General features: G+C 36.8%; 2 protein-coding genes across 2 annotated transcripts; one reads left to right on the top strand and one right to left on the bottom strand.

Annotated features, from left to right (window-relative positions):
- The first annotated feature begins 8,111 nt into the window (after positions 1–8,111).
- Positions 8,112–15,932, top strand: LOC108669858 (inositol oxygenase). Its single transcript, XM_018157289.2, has 7 exons — positions 8,112–8,218; positions 9,372–9,417; positions 9,932–10,117; positions 10,721–10,924; positions 11,785–11,921; positions 12,281–12,415; positions 14,546–15,932. The coding sequence occupies exons 1-7, from the start codon at positions 8,127–8,129 to the stop codon at positions 14,652–14,654; spliced, it is 909 nt and encodes a 302-aa protein (XP_018012778.2). The 5' UTR covers positions 8,112–8,126; the 3' UTR covers positions 14,655–15,932.
- Positions 15,923–22,110, bottom strand: LOC108669866 (small integral membrane protein 15). Its single transcript, XM_018157297.2, has 3 exons — positions 21,791–22,110; positions 19,401–19,509; positions 15,923–18,891 (listed from the first exon to the last, which is right to left on the bottom strand). Exons 1-3 carry the CDS (start codon positions 21,946–21,948, stop codon positions 18,826–18,828), a joined length of 333 nt encoding a protein of 110 aa, XP_018012786.1. The 5' UTR covers positions 21,949–22,110; the 3' UTR covers positions 15,923–18,825.
- Between the last annotated feature and the right edge of the window lie 2,520 nt (positions 22,111–24,630).

Genomic DNA, 24,630 nt, shown 5'->3' with positions numbered 1-24,630 from the left:
TAACTTTAAAATACGTTGAAAAAACATTAAAAAGTTTATTTCTTTTTATTAAATTACTTTATAAGACCGAATGGCAGAGGCCCATTACACTTAATCCCATTACCTTATCAGGCCGAACGCCAAAAGCCCATTACACATAATTCCATTACCTTATCAGACCGAACGGCAGAAGACGATCGCTTGGCGTTCCTCAGAAGTCTTTGTTGGTGACGTTCGACCAGCGCCTCCAGATGTAGCTGATGAACCGCCCGCTTCCCAGCACTCGTAAGTTTCAATACTGATGAGTTTTGGCCAAAATCTGAAGACTTCCTGGAATTTGAGCTTGAATTCCGGATTTTAATTTTTCTCTGCGCCGGCCGTTGAGTTGATTTTGGTGAATTTGAACTCGGCGCTGCAGAGGACTTCGATGGATTGGAAGCTTTTGAGATTGTTGGTTTATCAGTAATATCGGAGTTCTGGTTTGTATCTTTTAGCAGCTTAGTCGCACAAGTAGAAGATTCGGTCGTTGAATTATTTCTGCCTAATGAATTGTCGTTGGATTTAGACCTACTTAAACTTCTGCCGGTGTCTGAATCAATAGCTGTAGCACTGGCAATTGTACTATTAATTCCAATGCAGCGCGGCTCGGTTCTTTCTGCCGAGCATTCCTTCTGGTCAGATTCAACCATTCCATGTTGACACGAAATGAATTCTTCAAAAGATCCGGCGCCTGACTGTAGTTTTGTTTCTTGTTTATGGCGACTTTCACACCGCACCACGTGGAAATCTCCATGGACTGGTGAGGAATGTAATGATCGTCGCCGTTGTTTGCCCAAGCGTTTCTTCAGGATTTCTTTCACGATGACAAGCCGTGTTTTGGGATTGCGAGGAGGCTGCCAGTTAGAAAAAATGTTTGTCACAGAAGGAAAAAGGCAATCGATTTTAAAATAAATAATTCTGGTATTTTCTCAATAAAAATATACAGAGCTTTAAATGTGGAATTAATTGTGAATATTTGTCAGCACGAGTTGAAGCATACTTATGTATATGATCGTAAAATTAATGCTAATATTTTTCTTTCAAGATCAGCTGCAGTGTTAATCAAGTAAAATAATAAAAATGTTTTATTTTAGCGTTAAGTAGATATTGGCGAAGCCAGGTACCACGTGCAACCACCAACACAAGTTTTGATTACTTTTGAGAATTTGTTAATATTTCAAAATCACATGACTTTTATTTGAGCGTTGCAAAGGTACATATAATAATATTTCAATAAATAATTGCACTTCGTTTCTGAGAATAACTTGACTTGTCTTTTCTGGAACTGCGTGTAGAGAAGTCATGCGCATTTTTTATATAGTGACTTAAATTCGAGACCAGGTCATCATATTTTGTATATAAGCAAAAATTTATAGTTCAAATTATATTATTTTAATTAATAACTCTAATTTGTTATCATATGAATGCGAATGCATTGCATTGAGAATACATTGTTCAGTTCATGCAGTAATGCAAATTGACATTCCATTCCAACCGTCTCAATGCTCCACGGCCTGCCGCACGTATATGGGTGAGCTCAAGTTAGAATTGATTGACTTAATTAAATTAAAACGAAAACAATTCTTTTCCTTCATACTACTTTTGTTTCCCACGAGCCAAATTGACATAGAACAGTCACACCTTAATTTTCGTTGTTTAACTTTTGCTCGATATTAAACTAAAGATTATTCATCCAAGTTCAATTTATTCAAGTATTTTGTTCTGCCAGAATGGACACATTTTTATAAAATTCAAATTTACTTTTTTAATTTTCTAGAAAACACATGTTAAAAATTTTCCTAATGTGATTTACATGCGATATGTAAATCACATGATTTCACAATACGTTTACTAATTAGAAAAATGATTAAATAGGAAAAGAGTAAAATTTTATTTTGATGTATAAAAACTAATATTAATCTCCATTTTTTTCATCACAAACCTTAGTGTTGGTATGCATTTTTTTCATCACAAACCTTAGTGTTGGTATGCATTTTTTTCATCACAAACCTTAGCGTNGCAAGGCTTGTGAAAGGCAAATGCCATCCACTGTGGCAGCAAGGCTTGTGAAAGGAAAAGGCCATCACTGTGGCAGCAAGGCTTGTGAAAAGCAAATGCCATCCACTGTGGCAGCAAGGCTTGTGAAAGGCAAATGCCATCCACTGTGGCAGCAAGGCTTGTGAAAGGAAAAGGCCATCACTGTGGCAGCAAGGCTTGTGAAAAGCAAATGCCATCCACTGTGGCAGCAAGGCTTGTGAAAGGCAAATGCCATCCACTGTGGCAGCAAGGCTTGTGAAAGGAAAAGGCCATCACTGTGGCAGCAAGGCTTGTGAAAAGTAAATGCCTTCCACTGTGGCAGTAAGGCTTGCATTAGGCAAATGCCATCCTCAGTAGCAGCAAGGCTTGTGTAAGGCTAACGGCACCATATATGGCAGCAAGGTGAATGCCACCCTCTGTGACAGTAAGGCTTGCATTAGACAAGTGCCACTCGCTGTGGCAACAAGGCTTGCAAAAGGCAAACATGCCACCAGCTGTGGCAACAAGGCAAATGCCACCCTTAATGCCAGTAAGGCCTGTATTAGGCAAATGCCACTCACTGTGGCAGAAATACTTAATTAGGCAACTGCCACCCTCTATTGCAGCAATGTGGCATTTGGGTGGCATTTGCAGAAACGTGTGCCAAATGCCACCCACTCTTTATGTGTGTTCATTTATGGTCAACACGATAGCAGCATAGCATATAAGTTGTTGTCCCTGATGTTCACATCGGTTGTTCTCGTGTTCTGTTCTCCTAATGAGAACATCTTCACATTATAGGGAAGACATCGTGCATTAGGTTTAAAGCTAATAAACTTTTATTTGATTCATTCATAATAATTAACAAATACCGATATGTTGAAGATTCCGAGTCATGATAAACATGAATACACAGATCAAAATCATTATTATTATTCATTAAATCTTATTATTATTATTATTTATTAATGAATACATATTAATATTATTATTCATCGAATCTACTAGTCTCATATGTATGAAGCATCAATTTGATCGACTCGTATTCAATTTGCATGAAAACCATTTTAAGAACTCACGCTTGCCAGCACCGCTTTCGTCTGAAATCCTTCCATGATGAGAGGAGGATATTCATCGTATTTCCGACACGGTGAAGCATTCACTTGAACCATCAAAGCACCTTTGCTTGTAAGGCGACCGTCACAATTGCCGTGTGAACAAGGATGGTTCTCGTTTTCTTTGTAATGTTCAGAGTCCTCTGGGATGGTTAGGTCATGTTGAAAGGTTGCTTGGTCATCCATTACATCATCTATTGCATCATCTATTGGCTCAATTTTATCTATATCAAGCTCGGACATCTTGGACCCAGTAATATCGTAGTTAAAATCGTCAAAAAACCTGCCAGAAGTCGCAGCATTTTTGGCGTCGCTCACTGAGGTTAGAGGAATATCAATATTAAAAATGGCGCCTTTATTGAGCTTTATTGAGCGATTTAATGTTAGGCTCCTAGGGAAATAACTTGATATCTTGTTGGCTGAAACACAGCGATGCTCTGCGGGGTCTCTTAATGGCATAAATTGTGCTAATTCTGCATGGAGGCTGCGATTAATATACAAGTTTGGTGACGATAAAGATGTTGCCAAAGTTTTTCGCTTTTCGGAGAAATCTTTGTCGTTTTTTTCTGGTGCGTTGGTTCCGCTGAATCCAAAGTTCGGCAATTCTGAAGTATTTGATACTGACGATAGATTCTTCATTCCATGAATACTGGACACTTCAGCACATGCACTTTCCTGCAATAGTGTTCTTAACAGGGGAAATTTGTCTGAATCAAAATCGGTTGCATCGAAATTTGCTTTACACGCGGATTTTGCGGCACCATAAACATTGATATCTGTCATGGGAGCTATAATAGGCAAACTAATTTTTTTGTCATCTTCCTGCACATCCATGCTCTTGATCTTTGTACCAACTGCTAGTATGTCAACAGGTGAATAACGTCGATCGGAATGTATATGAAGATCAGTTTGTGCTGTACAGTTGATGGACGACCTCCTCTTGTGTTGGCTAGGCTGATCATCATTTTGTGCTGTACAGCTGATGGACGACCTCCTCTTGTGCTGGCTAGGCTGAAGATCATTTCGTGCTGTACAGTTGATGGAAGACCTCCTCTTAGGCTGGCTAGGCTGAAGATCATTTCGTGCTGTACAGTTGATTGAAGACCTCCTCTTAGGCTGGGTAGGCTGAAGATCATTTCGTGCTGTACAGTTGATGGACGACCTCCTCTTAGGCTGGGTGGGTAGGGAAGTTAAGCCTATGGCTTCATTCGTAGTGGACACCCGTTGAGGCCCATCCATGTCCTTCAGGTAAGTAGTAGTAGTAGAATGATTTGCTAGCGCTTCAGCTATCAAGCTATTTCGCACCGGAGGTCAAATCTAACATCGCCAGCTAGGCGGAAAGTCTCAATTATTCAAAATCTCAAATTAATCATCACCCACAAGTGGTGGTAGGTCTCAATTGTCCAGCCCGCTGAAGCTGGCTCGAAGGCAACAGCGTCAGTATACGAAAGAGACGAAGTGACAAGAAGGGACAGGTGAAAAGCAACAGAAACGAAGACACTCTAACCAGAGGTCGCTTACACGGGACGTCGGCCGCCCGCACGAGAGACAGAGAAGGGAATTGCAAGGAATCCTACCTACATATTACATAATAACTTAACCCCACAACTGAGACCTACAGTCAGACACCGCGAGCTCAGCGGTGAGGCGCTCAGGAACAATCCCACTAGGAGCGCGAAATCCCAAAGGACTTCGGACGAGCACATACACGCGTCAGAAGTTCCCTCTGAGTGGGTCCTTCAGGGAAATAAAAGGACACAGATGTAGATATTCAAAGGACCTACTGCACACGAGTTGCAAAAGATTCAGCTTTTCATCTCCAAAGACTACAGCTATGGATTTCCAATGAATACATCTCTAGATTTTCAAAGGATTTAGCTCTAGATTTCCAAATGATGCAGTTATAGATTTTCAAATTCAAGTCAAGTTTTCTTCGGTTTAACACACAAACACGAGAATATCTCATCGCTTATGGAAGCTTCGCAAAAGTTAATTTTCGCTTTGAATTCCCGAAACTCCAAATGAATTTATGTCCCTGGGTTCTATAGTTCAAAAAGTAGTTACACAAATCCCGGATTCGCAAAGTTGTGGATTTATCTTGGAAAAATGGAAAATATTGTTTACTTGAAACTCACAAAACCTAAGTCTTCCAGTTTCTAAAGTCTCCGTTTCTTTGTCCTGCTTTGGAATATTTGAACGCAATCAAAGGCCATCTTTGTTAAAAATTAGCAATTATTTGAACAAAAAACGCACCTTTTTGACTCTAATATGATAACTCAGGCACGACGAGAATCGGTCAAATCTTCGGACAATGCTAAAATGAATCGATAAGTCATAATTGAAACACAATGGCTGGCGAACACAGCATCGGAAGCTTTAGCAACTTAGGATACACGCAAGGAATTCAAAGTTTCCGGTAAACCCGGATAGGCAAAGACTTTTGGAAACTTAAATGTCAATTAGTGACTGTAACGACTACTGAAATATGGTATGAACGTTGAACTCTGTGTAATTGAGAAGAACCTGCCTCGTTCTGTACACTGACATTCAATTCCATCACATTTATTGATATAACGGAAAGTGAAGAAAATATTTTATTTGAATGCGTATACTGATCGAGTTCAAAATTTCTTCACCACCACTAAAACATAAGAATTGCCAATTTTCTGCCACTACATGGCACTGCGCCCGAGATCTTCCTTCCGGGAAGACACAAACAACAACCGTTGCCATGACTACGCGGCACAGCTGTTGTCATGGTAACGCCCCTGAAGTTAATTGCAGGCGTATTGGTAGAACCCAAATACAAATATTTTTATTGTCTTTTAGGATCGTTTTTATATATACCCTAATTGCTGAGTCCGAGTATCAGCTGCCGCAACGATATGGGTCTAATTTTTGACAGAATTAGTAAAAATAATATATTTTTTCTTCTTAAAATGTGTTTTTTAAATGATTAGATTAAGAAACTGTTGCGAGGATGAGTGATAGCATACGGTAAACTAAGACAAAATTAAGAGGCATTGCAGCTATCGCAAATGTGAAGGCCATATAAATAATGGGGTGGCGTGCAATCAAATAAGACAACGACAAATATTAACAGATTTAATAACCGCAATGACAAATAACTTCATTTGAAACAATTGTAGGTGAGTAAAAACTGTGAACTGTGGGCTCACGTGAAAATCCAACTCGTATATCGAAATATATTTTAACTGTACACTTGGGCGAAACAAATTGATAATTATTCAATCTCTCGGCGATTTCAATAAATAAATAAATAAACCTGCGGGAAAGTAACTATTTCAAATATTTATATCCCATCTATATAATAAGAAATTAAATTTCACTGTAAGCTAGAAAAAGATAATTAATTTAATGAGAACGACTAATCTGGTAATATACAACAGTAGTAAATGAATGATGCCCGGACATTTATACCCGAATGCAATAGAGAAGAAGTTCGTCGAGTTCACAGAACCGTTCAAGTGATAAGATAAAACTTTTTAATTATATTTTATTTCATTTATTTTTCAGTTTTTATTTATATTCCTAGCGTTTTGATGTTGAGGCTGTTGACGTCGCTAACACTACGGGCACTAAAGGAACTTTCCCTTGTTCAAAATGAAATATGATCTGAATACGGAATTTGATTGAAAGTTACCGATATTTTAGTTTTTCAGATGTTAATATAAAGCTGATTGCTTGTGGCATTTTTCAAAATATTGATTAACCGCTTCCATTACTTAACGCTGAAAGTTAATCCCATCACAGGTTGGATCGATGTCGAGGTAGATCCAACCAAATAATGGTTGGATCTACCTCGACATCGACATGAGAATGGATAGAAAGGAACAGAAAAAAAATTCCAAGAAACATTATTGCACAAAGTGCGTATCGAAGCTTCCATTGCCGCACTGTTTACAGTTATGCAGTAGCAGTTATTGTTATCAGACAATTACTGCAGGCTGCTACACACTAGCGTCTGTAACTGTAAAAGACATCCGATGCATGATTGTCATGTTCTGTAACTGCAATGGTAATTGATCCTCCCTATGATCTTCTGGGATTGAACTGGGTTGAGTGATTGAGATGTCAAAAATTTAATAATTAGTGCACTCTACTCGAAACGTTGAAAATATTTTTGTTTAAAATAAAATTCAATAGTTGTAAATATTTACGCTATTCCAAATATATTTTTAAGTGTATTATTCAGTACCTGCAAAAGATATTAAAGTAATAATGTAATTAATTATCGCATTATTTGGGTCAACAACAGTACAGTATTGATATAATCAACTGAGTGAATTAATAATCGTCCCGGTTGTAGAAACGTCGTAATTGGCATTAATTAAAAATTTGCGTTTCTGTTTGTACGTAAGTGCGAGCTGTCCTCAATAAATCAATCACAAGTACCCCTTTTATACAAGCACTCTGGCATAGATAAAGCATAGACTGTTTACGTTAGACAAGCTTTAATACACTTGATAAATGATTCCTTTCATTTGGCTGTCATGAATTTAAGGATCAAATATACTTCTCAAAAGTTGGGCGCAAATTTATGTATTAGTAGTGTATTATTAGAACATACATATTATGCAGTTCATACGAGCAGTTCACATTGCCCCAGGCAGTGGAGCAGAGAAACTTGCCTCAGAAAAAGAAAATAAATTAATGTGGCTCATCATATAAACAAAACTTTAGAGTTTGCGCTCATGATTATATTCCTCCTTAAAGTAATTGCTAGTTCATAATCCTAGAAAACCCGCCGTAACCTACATGCTTCAATTGAGGACAATTATTGAATAATTTTTCCTTAAACATGGCTAATCAGCTTGCATGAGATAACATCGCATTAAGCGGCCACACAATAACAACAAACAACAGAAGGCACTGCAACACTTACCGGCTTATCAATTGCACTCTATTATCTTAATGATGCCCAATTCGGGGTAGCCGGGCTATGAAAGAACTTGCATGTCTTTGCAGCCCCAGAAATGCGCAGAGCTTTGTGCCAACGACATCACTTGTACAAGCTCGTGCTGCGGTCATTGTATTGAAACTTACGTGTGAGTATTGTCATTCAGTGTAACTAAATGTACTGGGAGCTAACTTTGTGTGGCATAATTTTTATGCATAATTATGCATAAAATGCATAATTTTCAGTTTAATATATCCTGTAGGGATCTTAGGTGAATATTCAGGAGTACTTCGAGATATTGATTGAGAAGAACAAAAGTAACCAATATGTGAAAGGTAGAATTATGTTAAGGAGTTGACGATCCTGTAGCAGCGTACGAATTCAGGGCAGACTTGTTTTGGGTTAAAAGCAAGGACTAGTTTGTGAATTCATACAACTTCAGAGGTATGCTTAATATTCTAGAGTTGTGATTTTCTGTCATTATTGTATGTGTCAATATTGTATTCATTATATGTTTGCTGATACTATGTGAGATAACTGTTAGGGAAATTATCCAATTGATTGTTGGATAATTGTTCATGTAGGGAGAAGTCTACCAGGATAGAAGTCCACAAGAAGCCGTTACGTCTTGAAGATTCGGTTTTGGTTCAATCTCTGAAAGATATCATACTGGGTTCTGATAATGAACTCTAATACTGTGTTTGGGATTACTGGAAACTATGCTTACGGTGCACTGGAACTATGTTCTGTGCTGATGTCTAAGCATATGAATGAAGGAACAGTGCTGTGCTATGAAACTATGCTTTAAACCTATGCTCTATTTAACTTTATTCAAATGCTCCTAATTTAAGAGTTCATTCATCGTTTAATTAAAGTAATTGTTTTGATTGGGAGATCTTTATTCAACCTCGGCACGAAAGATCATTACAGATCCAATGAAACTCATTAGATTTAGATCAACTAGATGAAATTTTGTAATCATTATACCACGAGATTAAAAGTGAAAAAAAGCAAAGTAAATTCGATCTATCTTCATTGAACATGTTTTAGGGACCATCGCTATCATCGGTTCGGAAACTTGAAGCAAACAAGCTATTCAGTTGAAGAGTTACTTGTTTTCTTTAGGTTTGATGAGTGAGATGGTCTCCCAAACGTTAATATATAATCTGAATTTACCCAGCGTTTTCTCAGCTTCTGAATTCTTTGTTCATTCGCAATTTTGTGCAAAACACTCATATGACTATTTGTATATAAAAGCAGCCTTTCCCTGTTGGTAATGCTTTACAGTTCAAATATTTCAGATACGTAGACCACGAACGGTTCCGGTACGCGTGGACTGACATGAAGGTGAGTGACCGCTTCAGTGTTACAGAGAAATGCCATTCAAAATATCGCGAACTATAAACATTCTGCCCAGATTTCCGTCAAGTGAAGTCTCAATGAAGAAAGATGCGTATATTACCTAGGCCTACAGGAAGGTGCTTGGTTAAAGAGGTGCATTAAACATATAATGTACCACTAAAGATTACCTTACTACAATTTAATAACCCGGGATTGCAGTTTTTCTCCGTTCACAAAAACCCTTAATTTTCTAAATCCTGGCGGATCAAATGTAAAAATCCTGGTCCATCAAATAATGATGCTGTTTGTTATTCATAATTTTGAATTATTAAGCCGAATTGAGATCACGAAGTACGAATATCCAACCCTCCTAAGTTCGTAATTGAAGTTATCATGAATCGCGAAAAATCTTGTTTCTACCAATAAGTTTTAGAAACTTGGTTCGATAAGCTTAGGGTGACCTTACTGGGTTGTCATACACTGAACATGACTTGGGTAATTGTTAACGTTCACTTTGTAGGTACTCGTTCCTCCTATTACTCTGCAAGATCCCTCGGAGATATTTCGTCCCGAGAAGGTGATAAAAGAATGCGGATGGCAGTTCAGAAAATACAGTTCCGACTCAGAAGATGCCAGACAAAAGACGGTTTATGAAACTTACCTACAGATGCATACACACCAAACAGTGGACTTTGTAAATAGCAAGGTAAGTTCATTACAAATCTAAAATTGCCACACTAAGGATTTAATAAAAAAAAACGAGGAGAAATATTATCATAATTAGAATAAAAACGTTCAAACGTTGACGAACGTTTCAATGAAAACGCGTAGTGGTGGGATTATTTAAATGCCGGGAAGTGCTGATTAGAATATAAATTAACTGGAAACAATCAACGTTTAACTTTTGTACTCAGATTCATATATTCATTTACTTGCTCAATATTTAAATGATATCTGATGATGAAATCGATACCATTAATAACCAATGTGCTGTGCATGCAAGCTTGCTTCCCCCCTCAAATGTTCTAAGATCTCGCAGTAAATTTCAATGCGTGCAAATAAATACGCTATTTGAGTTTTAAAACTCAATGCGTGTTTAATAAGTAATCGTTAGCTTTTCACTATTAGCTCAATTCGATAATGAGCAAATTTCATGACTTCACAATAAATGAATATTTAGTTACGTTTTCGATTGAAAAAAGCAATTTAAATTTATAAAATTAAACTTAAATTTTTTTAATTTTAATTTATAAAGTTAATTAAATAAGTCGATGAAATTATTAAGCATGATTAATTGGTGGATGTACAGATCGCTGAATGGACAAAGTTCGACAAGTTCAAGTGTGGTATTTTGGATGCGCTGGACAAGTTGAACTCGTTTGTGGATGACAGCGACCCGGACATAGCGCTGCCCAACTCCATCCACGCATACCAGACGGCTGAGCGCATCCGTGCGCACCATCCCGACAAGGACTGGATGCAACTCACCGGCCTCATCCATGACCTGGGGAAGGTGCAGTATTTTTCCCCTATGTAGAATATTTTCTAAATAGATGAAACTTGCATATTGCTGCTTAGACGAGATTTTTATTTGCCCTACTAATTGTTCAGTTCTCCGTATTGTTCTAAGGTAAATAACACACCAAATAATAGATAATTATTATTAGAATTTTAGTTGCTCATAAATTAATGCATAGATTGAGTTTCCGTAACTGTATGTATATCGTATATAAATGTAATAATATATCGTATGTCATATCATATATGTCGTACATAAATATCACCATATACGGTTTATATGTGTCGTATATAAAGTTTCACCGTATATTGTGAAACTTTATGTGACGTGATTGTACTGGGTACAGTTGCATGTGGCGTAAAAGTTTGTGCATTTCAGAAAGTGTCATCATTTTCAACTATGTCATTACTTCCAACAATGCCATTACATCCAACTTTGCCAATACGTCTAATAGTGCCATTACATTCATCACTGCTATAGGTTCCATCTGTGCCATTACCTCGACCTGTGCCATCAATTACAAAGGTTCCATTACTTCCAATCGTGCCATTACCTCCGACTGTGCCATTACCTCCACCTGTGCCACACCTCCACCTGTGCCACACCTCCACCTGTGCCACACCTCCACCTGTGCCATTAACTCCACCTGTGCCATTACCTCCACCTGTGCCATTACTTCCACCTGTCCAGGTACGTCCTATTGTTCCATTACTTTCACCATTGCTATAGCTTCCAATTAATTAAACCATTAACTGTAAATGTGACATCACTTTCAACTGTATCATTACTTTCAATCGTGCCATTACTCCCACTTGTGCCATTACCTCCACCTGTACCATTACCTCCTCCTGAAGGTGATGGCCCTGTACGGGGAGCCGCAGTGGGCCGTCGTCGGGGACACTTACCCCGTAGGCTGCTCGGCCGCCCCCTCGGTGGTCCTGCGGGACTCAACATTCCGCGACAACTCCGACGCTAAAAACCCGCTCTACAAGTCAGTAAAACTCATACTTTCTCAATTATTTTAATGGAATCTTTCAATGAAATTATTGTACTTCGAACTTTGCATTTATGAAACTTTGAAATAAAAATTTTCAGAAAACTTCAGCAAAAAAATTATTTTAACCCAGTAAATCTCATTTCAAGAGTGTTACATTCCTTCACTGTTGTCAATAAAATTGCTTTTAAATTTCAGCATGACACTCTAGTACACTTCGCGCGTTTCATTTCTGAAACTTTGAAATAAAAATTTTCAGAGAAGTTCAGCAAAAAATTTATTTTAACCCATTAAATTTCTTATCAATTGTATTACATTTCTTGAATATTGTCATCACAACGGCTATTAAATTTCAGCACGACACTCGGCATGTACAAGGAAGGTTGCGGGCTGGACTCCATCCTCATGTCCTGGGGCCACGACGAATATATGTACCAGGTCCTGAAGCATAACAAGAGCACGCTGCCCCAGATCGCGCTCGACATGATAAGGTGAGGCCCCAGATCGCGCTCGATATAAGGTGAGGCCCCAGATCGCGCTCGACATGATAAGGTGTCTCAGTTGAGTAGAGATAAGATCCAGCGAGTCGCTCTTACTGCTCAGTTGAGTAAAGATAAGATCCAGCGAGTCGCTCTTACTGCTCAGTTGAGTAGAGATAAGATCCAGCAAGTCGCTCTTTCTGCTCAGATGAGTGAAAAATAGCGTTAATAGTTAAAAAATAGTGTTAATGTTATTACAAATGGTTGAGTTACTATTACTGCTCAGTTGAGAAAAAATAGTTACACATAATACATTCTTGCTGTTCTTTAGTAAAGATAGAAAAATCAATACATTTAAGACGACCGGCGATGCAAAAATTTCATATATGAAGTGCAATTAAAATGTTGCAGAGAAATTACGCTTTAAATGCGCACAATTTTATCGCATAAATCACGCATAACAGCTAAGCTGAATCCCTGTGAAAAATAACGCTTTAGCAACTTGTTTTTTTTTTTCGTTCGTATGTCAGCGAGATACGATGATGCACTATAATCTTGGAAATAAACGTAAGACAGCGATGAATGTAGATGTGCTTTCGTCCATGACGTGTTTTTACAGAAGAGAGATATGATGCTATGCTATCGTCTGCGCAATAAACATAGGACAGCAGGATACGATAATTCGCTATATATTCTTTGGAATAATCGTATGACAGAAGGATACTGATGAAGCTAATGTTAATGTGTTATCCTCGATGACATAATCGTAGGGCAGCGGGTTATGACGATGTGCACTGCACTATAGGGAACAAAGTGGTAGTAATTTAAAATGAAAATAATTTCGTGGCCAAAAAATAATGTTTATCATTAATTCATGCGCAAATGACAATTGAGTGACAAGCCGCTAAACGAGGAATCACCCAGAGTTGTTATCCCTGAACTTGTGTAAATACAAATTCTGTTAAAGATCAAAGAGCTTCTCTCATCAACAATTTTTTATTAAACTTTTCCCCTCTTCAGAACATCAAATTTGGTTTTAAGTTCTGAGATTGAGCATTCAATGTTAATGTTATTACAATTGATGCGACGTTTAGAGTGAACGTTATTCTCTAATGAGTTGTATGAAGATACCTCGTAACGATGCTGGTACAGGCTTGTGTAAGAAATTTTACGTTCTTACACAAGAGGTTACGTAAAGATTCATAATTAGATTCTTCAAATTTTATTATAAGCTTTGATTTTCGTGTCCGGCCCTTCACTCTTCAAAAAGAACTCTGACTGTTGATTAAGGTTCAGGCTGGGGAAATAGTCAATAGGCAACCGGTCTTCCCGAATTAGGAATATTCATCTAAAAGTATTAACAAGCTTCATGTCGGTATGGATGGAGATCAAGGAGAGGGTCGGAACCGGCGGCAAGCAACCCAGGAATAGGCGTAGTTAATAGGCATACTGATGAAAATATAAATGAAGGTGAAGGTGTGCGTAGAGCTGGTGTCCAAAGCCTCGATAAATGCAACAATAAAGGGCAGTACAAATCAGCTTTAGGCGATGCATATAAATAACTGGCATACCGCATACATCTAAATTTATTCGGAGTGTGTAGCGAAATTACCGCTTCAAGTCTCAAGGAATGAAACCTCAAGAAAACAGGAGTTTAAAGTAGGAGAAACCAGGATTAGGTGCCTGTAGTACCAATGAATAAAAATTCTCTCTAATGACCTTAATTCGAACCTACAAACTCTATTGAGGCATAGTTTGTAAAATAGAAAAATAGAGAGTTACGGTTTTATCTGGTAATGAATAACTTTTGTCTAACTATTCTGATGTCGAAATCCTATGTAATTAATTCCAATTATTTATTATTTTATAATTCGTGACCCTACTCTTAATTCAATGTTTTATAGAGGCGTCTCTGCCAGCATAAATTCAGATTTACCCTTATTCTAAAAATTATTTATTCTATTCTTCCCTCCTCTCAATCATCCGAGACTATTCCTTATCAAATAAGCTTGTAATGTCTACATAATTCCAGGATAACTAATAAAATTTAAATGTTTCTTTCCCTCGCAGCTACATTTTATAAGAAATATAAAATTAATAATTTAATAAATAATAAAATCTAATTGTTTCGTTCCCTCGCAGCAAGTTCGACTTGTACACCAAGAAGGAAGTCGTTCCTGACGTTGAAGCTCTCAAGCCTTACTACCAGCGCCTGGTTGATAAATATTGTCCCGGAGACATCGAATTTTGAAAACATAAAGGAAATTTTAAGAATTCAATGGGTTAATTAGTAAAGGAAATTTCCAGAGCGAAATTCCATCGTGATTAGGCCAAATTTATTTGAGTTCGCGACACTTTAGGAGTCCATCAATAAAGTTCATATATATTTGTAACTTTGAAATTGTCGGTGGAACCTCATCAAACTTTAATAAAATGATAGCCAGTATCCTAACTATCGAGTTTATTTTTTATTGTTATTAGTGTTTTATGGAAAATCTTGGAGAGTCGCGATCAGTGCTGTCGAGACTTGCCTAGCGTTGTCGAGATTTGCCTAGCGTTGTCGAGACTTGCCTAGCGTTGTTGAGACTTGCCTAGCGTTGTCGAGATTTGCCTAGCGTTGTCGAGACTTGCCTAGCGTTGTCGAGACTTGCCTAGCGTTGTCGAGACTTGCCTAGCGTTGTCGAGACTTGCCTAGCGTTGTCGAGACTTGCCTAGCGTTGTCGAGATTTGCCTAGCGATGTTGAGACTTGCCTAGCGTTGTCTAGACTCGTCTAGTGTTGTCGAGACTCGCCTAGCGTTGTCGAAACTCGCCTAGCGTTGTCGAGACTTGCCTAGCGTTGTCTAGACTCGTCTAGCGTTGTCGAGACTTGCCTAGCGTTGTCGAGACTTGCCTAGCGTTGTCGAGACTTGCCAAGCGTTGTCGAGACTTGCCTAGCGTTGTCGAGACTTGCCTAGCGTTGTCGAGACTTGCCTAGCGTTGTCGAGACTTGCCTAGCGTTGTCGAGACTTGCCTAGCGTTGTCGACGACAGGATGGTGCAAAATTTTAGTTTAGTTTAGATAAGATGCATATGATGCAAATGTTGTGTAATAGGATTCATTTATGAAAAATTCATATTACATCGCAATTTTGGTACTACTGCTAGGCCCTAAACTGAGCCTGCTATGTATTTGACTTTGAGGATGGTGAAGAATAAATTTTTTCATATGTTATCATCCACTGGAATGAGTCACGGGTAATTCTAGATACGGTGAATAAATCTGGATAACAGTCCTAGTATCCATGCCATGCACAACACATGCAGTTATTCCTAATAGATCATGATCTTGTACGCTTAAGAATGTTATAAATGATATAATTTCTGTGAGATGAACGTTTACAATTGTCCAATGGATGCACTAAATAAGATTATTGCAAATGTTTAATACCAAAATATCATCTCAGTTGCTGGCTTGGCAAGCTTAACTCCCGGACGATGATCAACTAAATGTAAATAACAAATAGGGGTACGAGGACGAAGTTAAAACTCCTTTATTCGTTTCTATATTCACAAAGAAATCATTTATTTTTTACTACAAAATAATCCCATAAATACAAAAAAACACAAGTAAAATATACGTAATCAGGAAATGCCAACGAACTATAACATTAATGACGAGTTACGTTTTAGTGACAACCCAACATCAGACAAATAGAACTTTCGACTGTGTGCGATAGTCCACATAATTCAAACAGTTTCTCCCTGGCCAAATTTCTGCATTATGCTCCCCAGTCTGCAACACAATCAGCACAAGACACTCCAACGCAAAGAAAAAAAATAACTGGCCACCGAACGCCTTCACATTAACCACTAGTAAATCAGGTAGAAATGGAATAAAACAGCACCTATGAGCTCAAAAATCAAAACAATAACTCAAATCAAATGATAGTATAAATTGAGAAACCTTAAAAGCAAGTAAAAACAAAATAGAGTAGAGCCAGTGCGAGATATTAGGAAAATATTTAAGCAAACCAACAGACACCATCACGGTCAAGCAGATTAGCTTCTAATTCTGATCACATGAGCTGTGCTCTTATCAATGCTATGAATAAGCTCTTTCAGAAACCTAGTTCAACAATGTTATTGTTTAAAATATTATAAGAGTATCAAAGCTATTATTCGATCTGCATAGACAAAGAGAAAAAAAAAAACAAATAATTTATTGGAAGTATATAATGCCGATGCAAAATGATAAAAAGGCATGTATAATTTTTGGAGACAGTGAAATAATGCCAGGTATAAAATTCCGATACCCAATTAAACATAAATTAAAATTCGGATTCTCAATTATATACAAATTTGGTTAAGTAGCAGTTTGAAGGATAATGTTGTTGTACGGTAGCTTAGATCACGTCACAAAATTATAAATGTTAGTGAGAAAAAATCAAAATGCAACAGAGGAGCGAAAAAAGATGGACATAAGGAACTTGATCCATTTGAAAGAACAGTTATGCATTGCTTATATTACAACAATTCAATAGTTGCAATCAAGAATAAAATAATTTTGTCTTGAACAACGAGATGAAGAAATTAAATAAAATGAAAACAATGGATATAAAAGTGCCGTATAACTGAGCTGGTCACACCAACCTAACATTGGTTATGTAATATGAACCAACTTGAAGCATAGACTTCATCTAGATTCCAAATGAAAAAATAAAAATTAAATTTAAGGTCATGAATGAGAAGTATTACATGATAAATAATTTATAACTGTTAGATATTGCTTACAATTTCATACACAACAGTAGGAGTGTAAGTTGCCAAAAAGTAACCTTAGTATCCTTAGTACTTGTTTGGGACATAGCAGTCCCAGGCCACGATGGATTAGTACCACCAGGCAGTATTAGCTGAAGTTCTATCCACGATTACCAGTTCGGTAATGAAAGAATATGAGGTATGACGGTTCTCATAATAAAGTTCTATAAATACAACTTTTTCAGTATAAACAAATAAATTCTATTTCTCTCTGAAGATAAACACACACTGGACGAAATAATTGTAATTCTCACTGCCGTGACATATGCAAACTAAAAAAGGGCATAAGATATTTTGGAAATACTACAATCTCAAATCACAACTTTAGGATATACAAAAACAAGAAACTATAATCTTAATTCTCGACCAAAAGATAGACAATAAATAGGAAATACAATTTACAAATAGCAGGATTCCAATTGGCTATATATTTAATTCAAACTCATACTGAATTCCCTAGCCCAATAACCAATAGAATTATCACATTTACTACTCAGATAGCTTGTCAATTTATTGGAATGAATAAATGAGAATGATTCATGATCATGAAGAGTGCATACGTACATTAGCTCAGGTTGAGTTACAGTAAGGAGCTAAAATCAGTATCGTGGAATAGTTCAAGTAAAAATCTTGACTATTGAATAAAAATATTCTATTGAGTGAAAATATTCTTTAGTAAAAATATTTTACACCCCCTGTGTCCAGTGTCAAACTGGTGTCTCATTATATTCATTATAATTATATTTTAAGATTAGATAATCTGTAATTGACAAGTAAAATTCACTTAACGTGATATGAGATTCATTGAAATGGATTGATGGATTAGTCTAGTGTACTTTTCCTTGAATCTCTATCACGTTGTGAATAATACGGTACTACCTCTCAATTACAGATGATCTAATTTCATAATATAATTATAATAAATATAATTAGATGCCACATTGACACCAGACACATGCAAATAATGAGTCTAGTATCACGGCAGGACACAGTACCTAAGAAAAGACCCTGGAATGTGGAACCTTTGTTTCCAGAAATGAATCTAAAGCCATAGAATGGAAAGTAAATACAGGATTTTAATGAATCCACTGTCATTCAAGTAAACTTGACTGGAATTGAAGTATTTAACATGCATTTATATAAGTTTACATATGCACATACTACAATGAAAACAATAGATTGAAACAGAGCACCAGAAACAGTCAATTATTCAGTTGAAACTTACTGCAAAGATTCATGTAAAACTAAAAGAATGTGAAACTTCACTGCATAATATTTTAGTCATTATCAACTAAGTGCTCATAGAAAAGTCAAGTCTCAATATTCCAAAAACAAATAATAAAATGAATGGGAACTTAGTTCAAACATTTTCAATGGAATGATGTTATACAAGCACTTAAGATACTGACATCATGCAATAGATATTTTTTGGAAAACATACAAGAACATTTAATTAATCTTGACATTTATGCCTACAATCTGCAATACAAAATCAAGTCTTAGCTCAAAAACCAATGGGATTTTTCCTCAACTGCACTTTCATAATGCTGCCAATTTCGAAGCAATCACAGCTTGGCATTTACGTACCTACCACATTGACATGTGTAATAATATTCAAATAACATTCAGTCTGATTTGCCCTTCTTCACTTTGCTCAGATTGGCTTTTTTCTTGTTTTTTCTTGCCTTGTCCTGAAAATACAAAATTTTTAATTATAATATAGGTATATACAGTAGAAACAAAAAAATAATAATAAACCCATTGAAAGAGGAGAATTTGAATTTCTCAAACACCATTTTTCAGACCTAATATTTTTTAAAGGAGTTTTAGTCCATTTCTACCAGCAACTTGAGACTTTGTTTCCCATCTAATACTAGTATTGATCTACAATCAATGAATACTTTTAATAGTATTAAGTACTAATAAACTTGCAGGCCATCAAGCCCAGTTTACTGTTTGAATTAATTTAATGGCGAGTTGCTGCAAACAGGTACGTACTCAGAATACCCTATGAATGCAAAAAAAAAATATTAAGATACTAGATCAGTAAATAATGATGGTGTTTATGAGCCTTAACTTAATGAAAAAATGCAAATGAAGTTCACAATTTTGAATAGTTTTATCTTCAATTGTTAAGTTTATGTCAAATAAGAAATTTATTACCAATTGCATCACTTTGTCATCATCTGACGGTACAGACCTTTTCTTGGGCATCCAAAGCTTGCGCGAGTTTCCATGAAAGGACAGCACTGATGCAGAACATGGGAGAGAGCAGCAGCAACACATACCAACAAAACTGCCAAGGCTCCCTGCAAAACAAAAACATTTTCATTTCTGGTTTCTAATATTAACAAAGTAGGTACCTATTTAAGTTGAATCTCAACAAATGATCATAACAATTTCCACTCAATACGGTACATAAATGCATTAACATGTTGACTGTGGCACAAGTCCACAGACCAAAATGGTCTTTAATTAAATAGTACCAAATTTAATTACGAATAATAAATACCTAAGTAATACAAATTATTACTACCAGGATGTACTACAAATTTAAGTAAATTTGTAGGTTCCTATGCAAAATTAAATATACCTTTTCTTCATATCTTTTCAAATTTAATAAGGAAGTATTGACAGCATAAATTTTGGGAGCCAATGCATTTTAAAGAAAAAAGACCCTGCAACCCATCAGTGGGTTGTACCAAACTTAACGCGTTATCCTAGTGCCAAAGTTTGGTTAACAGTGATATCTCCTCAAGCTGTTGGTGTTCCTCAAAATTATGTTTAGATCATTGGTTTCATGTATCATGCTGGTGTACCTCATTATAATTTTGATGAAATTCAAACCAGGTATGCAGCATAATCTTAAAGACAGGCAAGAACTTGTATCTAACTGCTAATATTTCAAATGATTTATTAGCAGAAAATACACTCCTTCAGAAGTGTGCACATATTACATGCAGTAATGTTTTCCAGCAGAGCTTGCTGTGTAAACATTGTCTCAAGGCTCCCAACATAATTGTTTTGAATACACATTATGACAAAAAAAATTACATATCAACTGATCCAATGAATGATATTTCATAATTTAATAGCCCTTCCTTTTTGACAATCTGCAAATGAGCAACATACGAAGATTGCAAAGGAATACTTATGGATATAATAGCTTGTGTGTAACTAATGGAAATATCCAGAGTCAAATTGTACTAAATGGTAAAACGATCAATTTTTGCCAAAATTCGAAACAAATTCTAAAATTGTAGTTTTGGAAATTATATCCCTGTAGCCTGTATGAGAAAAGGTTGTAGATACAGTGTGAGTGTTGCAGGAGGACTTGCATTGTTTTGTACAATTGTAGCCCAAACCTTCAGTTTGAGCTCATTTGTTTTGTTTATGGTCTTGGTCACGCTGGATTGGAATTTTCCTACTTGTTTTTTAAACCTCGCAGCTCTGGTGTGACAAATTTTTAATACATTTGGAAACTTGCAGCCCAATAATACCCTTTTGTTAACAATTAGATAGGAGGTAATTAATCTTGCGGGAATCTCACGGTTCAGGAAATGGCAGAGTGGCAGGAAAGCTCTAGTTGGCAGTCACAGCCCTAAAGGCTAAAGGGAGATGTTTTCTCAGCTTGTCTTGGTGTACTGCATTTTCTCATCGTGTGATTTTTAGTGTACTCTTTCTTTCTCTCACTAGTCCAGAAAACAAAGTAGAATCATGATTCTTGAATGTAAATTCCAAAAACCAGGAGCATAAATCTCTGATCTAGTATGGAATATATCTACTTGGCGAGCCGCGACTGAATTTTTTGAGCTGTGGTTTTATGGATTTGCCAGCCGTGATTCCATTTCTACGAGCCGTGATTCTATTTCACCGAGCCGTGAATACCATATCTCGGCCATGAAAAGCCATTTACGAGGTGCGAATGCGAATTTATTTACAAAGTTTATGCACGTGTTACCCCAAATCTCTAATTTTACCCTTAAACAGTCAAATGGCAACAATAAAATTTGTCTCTACTGTAAGTGTAAGTTCAGCACGTATTAATATACAGTCTGACCGCTTTGACATGACCGCAACTATGCGCGATCTTCAACAAACGTTTTGTTTATTTGTTTACATTACGATGTTTATGTTTTTTCTGCAAGATATTTTTGGCGGAAACGGTAAAGCAATGCGGATTGCGGAAGTTGAAAATTTTATGAAATGACATGTTTGCAAAGTGCAAACCGCAATTTTTTAATCAAACAAAAATTTATGACATTCGAGCCGCGAGATTTCATACCTACTGAAATTATATGATATTAGAGCCGCGATATTTCAGACAAAAATAGGACTTTTCCAGACTAGTCTCTGATAAGTGATAACTGCACCAGTTTGGGTTCTGGGAATCTAAGCTAACTTGCCTCTTGAGAGGACACTGATTTATTATTATATATATTCATTTTACTACTCAATTTACATGAACCAATTCTAAAAAAATCACTGGTTCATCACTTTGATTTGGAGCTGCAAAATTTCAGTTATAAGGTCATTAAGGTGGAATGAGGAATCTTCCAAATTTGAAAGGTTAAATTTTATATAACTTACTTGGCAGCATAGAGCACAATTTGATGAAGCCAGCCTCCTTCACCTCCTGGCCAGTTTTGAAAAGGACTACCTGGTGGATTTATACTAGCAAAACCTTCAACAAAATCTCCTGAAGATTCACTTCCACCTAAAATTGGGTCATTATTGTCTTCAGCCATTATTAATTTCCTGCTGAAAATATTTTGTAATAGGAAGGGCTCAAACTAGAAATTCAACTTTGAAATTCAAAACAGACCCTGAAGCATATACCGTAAATTCTTTAGACTAATATGAGTTTATCTTTTTTTTCTTTCTAATTTATTCTTATAGGAGCACTGGAAGCTAGTCCATAAAGCCCCTTGCCTAAACTGTTGATGTAGTTCTGATCGTCTGAACTCTGAATTGCGTGTTTAGTGTCGCATGATGGAAATCCCTGCCTAATGATTACATAATGAAGTTTAGTTCATTGCGGTCAACTTAAGAGACAAATTTTTAACTAACTAATACTTTATATAAGTCTAAGTTTAATTGTTGAGTGAAAGGTGCAGGCATAAAACTTCCAAGTGGTTAGGTAATTTATAGAAACTGAGCAAGTTAGCCTATGTATTTTATGCCTTTAAGAAGTTCATTTTTTGCCTCAAATAACAATGTTGGATAGAAAAAGTGGTCTTGGTGGATCGAAATAATATATGAACCTTCAAAATTAGAATTCCATCCTGATGTACACGTACAGGAGGCTGAGATGAGTGAGATCCCAACTGAGCATTGGTTTTTGGTGAGGCAGCCACAGAGGTAGGTATATCAACATCAATATGGCCTTCCATTGTGGGATGAAAGCCTTCAAATGTATCACCAATATCAAGGACTTCAATGTCATCATTAACCAAGTGGTCTCTTACCTCAGGCTCATTGCGACATTGCCTGTATTAGTACTAGGAGTAGGTGGTACAATGTCCTCAAGGCTGAGAGGTGGCATTTGTGACCAGGTGGGTATTGCAGAGGGATTAGTAATGCTGACACCGGAAGCAGAATAGGTTTCTGAGCAGTCCGATGATATTGATGCTCCATCTCCTTGTTCTTTTTTCTTACGTTTAGCTTTGGAGTTTGGGCTTGGGCATTCTGCTGGTTTTTCGTACAAACAAGGTAGTCCAAATAGGTGCCCGTCTCAAAATTAAGACTCTTTTCTATTTATTCACCGATTCAAAAATGTACTCGCATACACACGTCCGTAGTCGACCTAAGCTCGAACCGGAAGAGAGTTTATCTTTTAGGGGTGGCGGCTGCCTACACCTTGTTTACGGTACTTACTAAAACCCGGATCCTGACCGGTCCGCTGGACCCGGACCAAGTGACTGAAATCCGGACAGGGTTTTAAACAGTACCCTTGTTTGCCTACTCAGCTACTGGCTGTAGCCATCATCTGAGAGTCTGAGACTGAAAGTGACACAATTTACCACGCAGCATATTATGAAGTTTCACTTCGCGGCTTGCTGCTCTTCAATAAAAACCATCAAATATTTGTTAGCACTACAATTTGAAGGCTTCTTGTTCTTCGCTCAAAAAATCTTGTTCTAAATTCCTATAACGTAGCCTGCCGCCTGCGTAAGTAAGCACGAACTGGCCTCTTAATATAGTAACGCTGCCACATAATTATTTGATTATTCAGAGTTATTGCGGTACTATGCAGTTGTGTTAGCAATGAATTTCGCAATGAATTTTGTTAATAATTAACGCTATAAAAGTTCTTATTAAATATTCAAGCCCGCTTTTAACTTTTATAGTGTGATTGTAGAGTCTACAAATTATTCTTGTACCGCATGCGTTTTATAAAGTGTTGTTATTCTATATTATTTGGTATCGCATGTTATGGTAAATGTTTGGGTAGACTCAAGCGGAAAAAAATATTCAGTATTGTAACAGACTTTTCTTTTGCAGTTATTATAGCCGAGTAGGAAATAATCTGGGCACCACCGCTGGTGCAGGCATGTATCACACAAAAATACGTATTTTTTAACCCCGTGAGAGAGGAAGTTTGTGTTATATATATTGTATAGTGAACTTTCCAGTAGAATACGTGAAATACTTAGTTGCCAATGAGCTTTATCTGACCTTTCATTTGAAAACATCTTCAAAATATATTTTTAATCCTACCCATTCTTCCCTTAACGTCTTTTTGATCAATTTCAAAGATGAGTGACCAATAAAATAAATAATTTACAAATTCCCAAGCCCCATCAGTGTCGTCTATTACTACTAGGCCTACTTAACACAAAGCTTCCGCTCCCGAAAATATTTTCAAGCCCCCCTTTTATGTTCATTTATCAAAATAATCGAAAATTGACGTCTGTACGTTAATTAAATAGAAGCGATCAAACAAAGATCTAGCAACGCTCCCAGGAGCGTATTGCGACCCAACAGCTTAGTTCAAAATGTGATCGAGATCGGTTTGAATTTTAAAAATTTTATGCGTGGATAACCTGCTATTAAAAATCGCTCATAAATTCGTCCCACGAGTGTCGGAGCGGTTATTGTATGATGTTTCAGATGATTCCCTATTAATTATTCTACTTTAAAATGTATTTTTTGAGACTGAATATTGAAGTGCAAGGCCCACCGAACGTGACATGGAATTTTCACCGATCGTCGGCAGCTGTTGCCGAAAACGAAAGTCGAACGTGCATTGGTTGCCTTGAGGGAGCCAGAGGAGTTCATTCAGTAAAGACCTTTCGACTTTACTTTGTGATTCACATGTTACTGAGAATATTTATACATCACCAGGCTTCAGTTTTTCTTTTATTCAATTGCACTCTTCTGTATAACAAAAGCATATTAGTTGAGAGTTCGATTTCGTTCATTGGATA

This window comes from Hyalella azteca, unplaced genomic scaffold (genome assembly GCF_000764305.2).
Source record: "Hyalella azteca isolate HAZT.00-mixed unplaced genomic scaffold, Hazt_2.0.2 contig5927, whole genome shotgun sequence".
In the NCBI taxonomy this organism is placed as follows: Eukaryota; Metazoa; Arthropoda; class Malacostraca; order Amphipoda; family Hyalellidae; genus Hyalella; species Hyalella azteca.
This window is presented reverse-complemented; position numbering and strand designations above follow the sequence as displayed.

What these genes read in the sequence shown, in the direction of transcription:
- LOC108669858 (XM_018157289.2), top strand. Translation starts at nt 8,127, where the DNA reads ATGTCTTTGCAGCCCCAGAAATGCGCAGAGCTTTGTGCCAACGACATC. An exon ending in ACGCGTGGACTGACATGAAG is followed by an intron (nt 9,418 to 9,931) that starts GTGAGTGACCGC and finishes TTCACTTTGTAG; the next exon opens with GTACTCGTTCCTCCTATTAC. An exon ending in ATCGCGCTCGACATGATAAG is followed by an intron (nt 12,416 to 14,545) that starts GTGAGGCCCCAG and finishes GTTCCCTCGCAG; the next exon opens with CAAGTTCGACTTGTACACCA.
- LOC108669866 (XM_018157297.2), bottom strand. Translation starts at nt 21,948, where the DNA reads ATGGCTGAAGACAATAATGACCCAATTTTAGGTGGAAGTGAATCTTCA. An exon ending in ATTGTGCTCTATGCTGCCAA is followed by an intron (nt 19,510 to 21,790) that starts GTAAGTTATATA and finishes TTTGTTTTGCAG; the next exon opens with GGAGCCTTGGCAGTTTTGTT. An exon ending in CTTTGGATGCCCAAGAAAAG is followed by an intron (nt 18,892 to 19,400) that starts GTCTGTACCGTC and finishes TTGTATTTTCAG; the next exon opens with GACAAGGCAAGAAAAAACAA.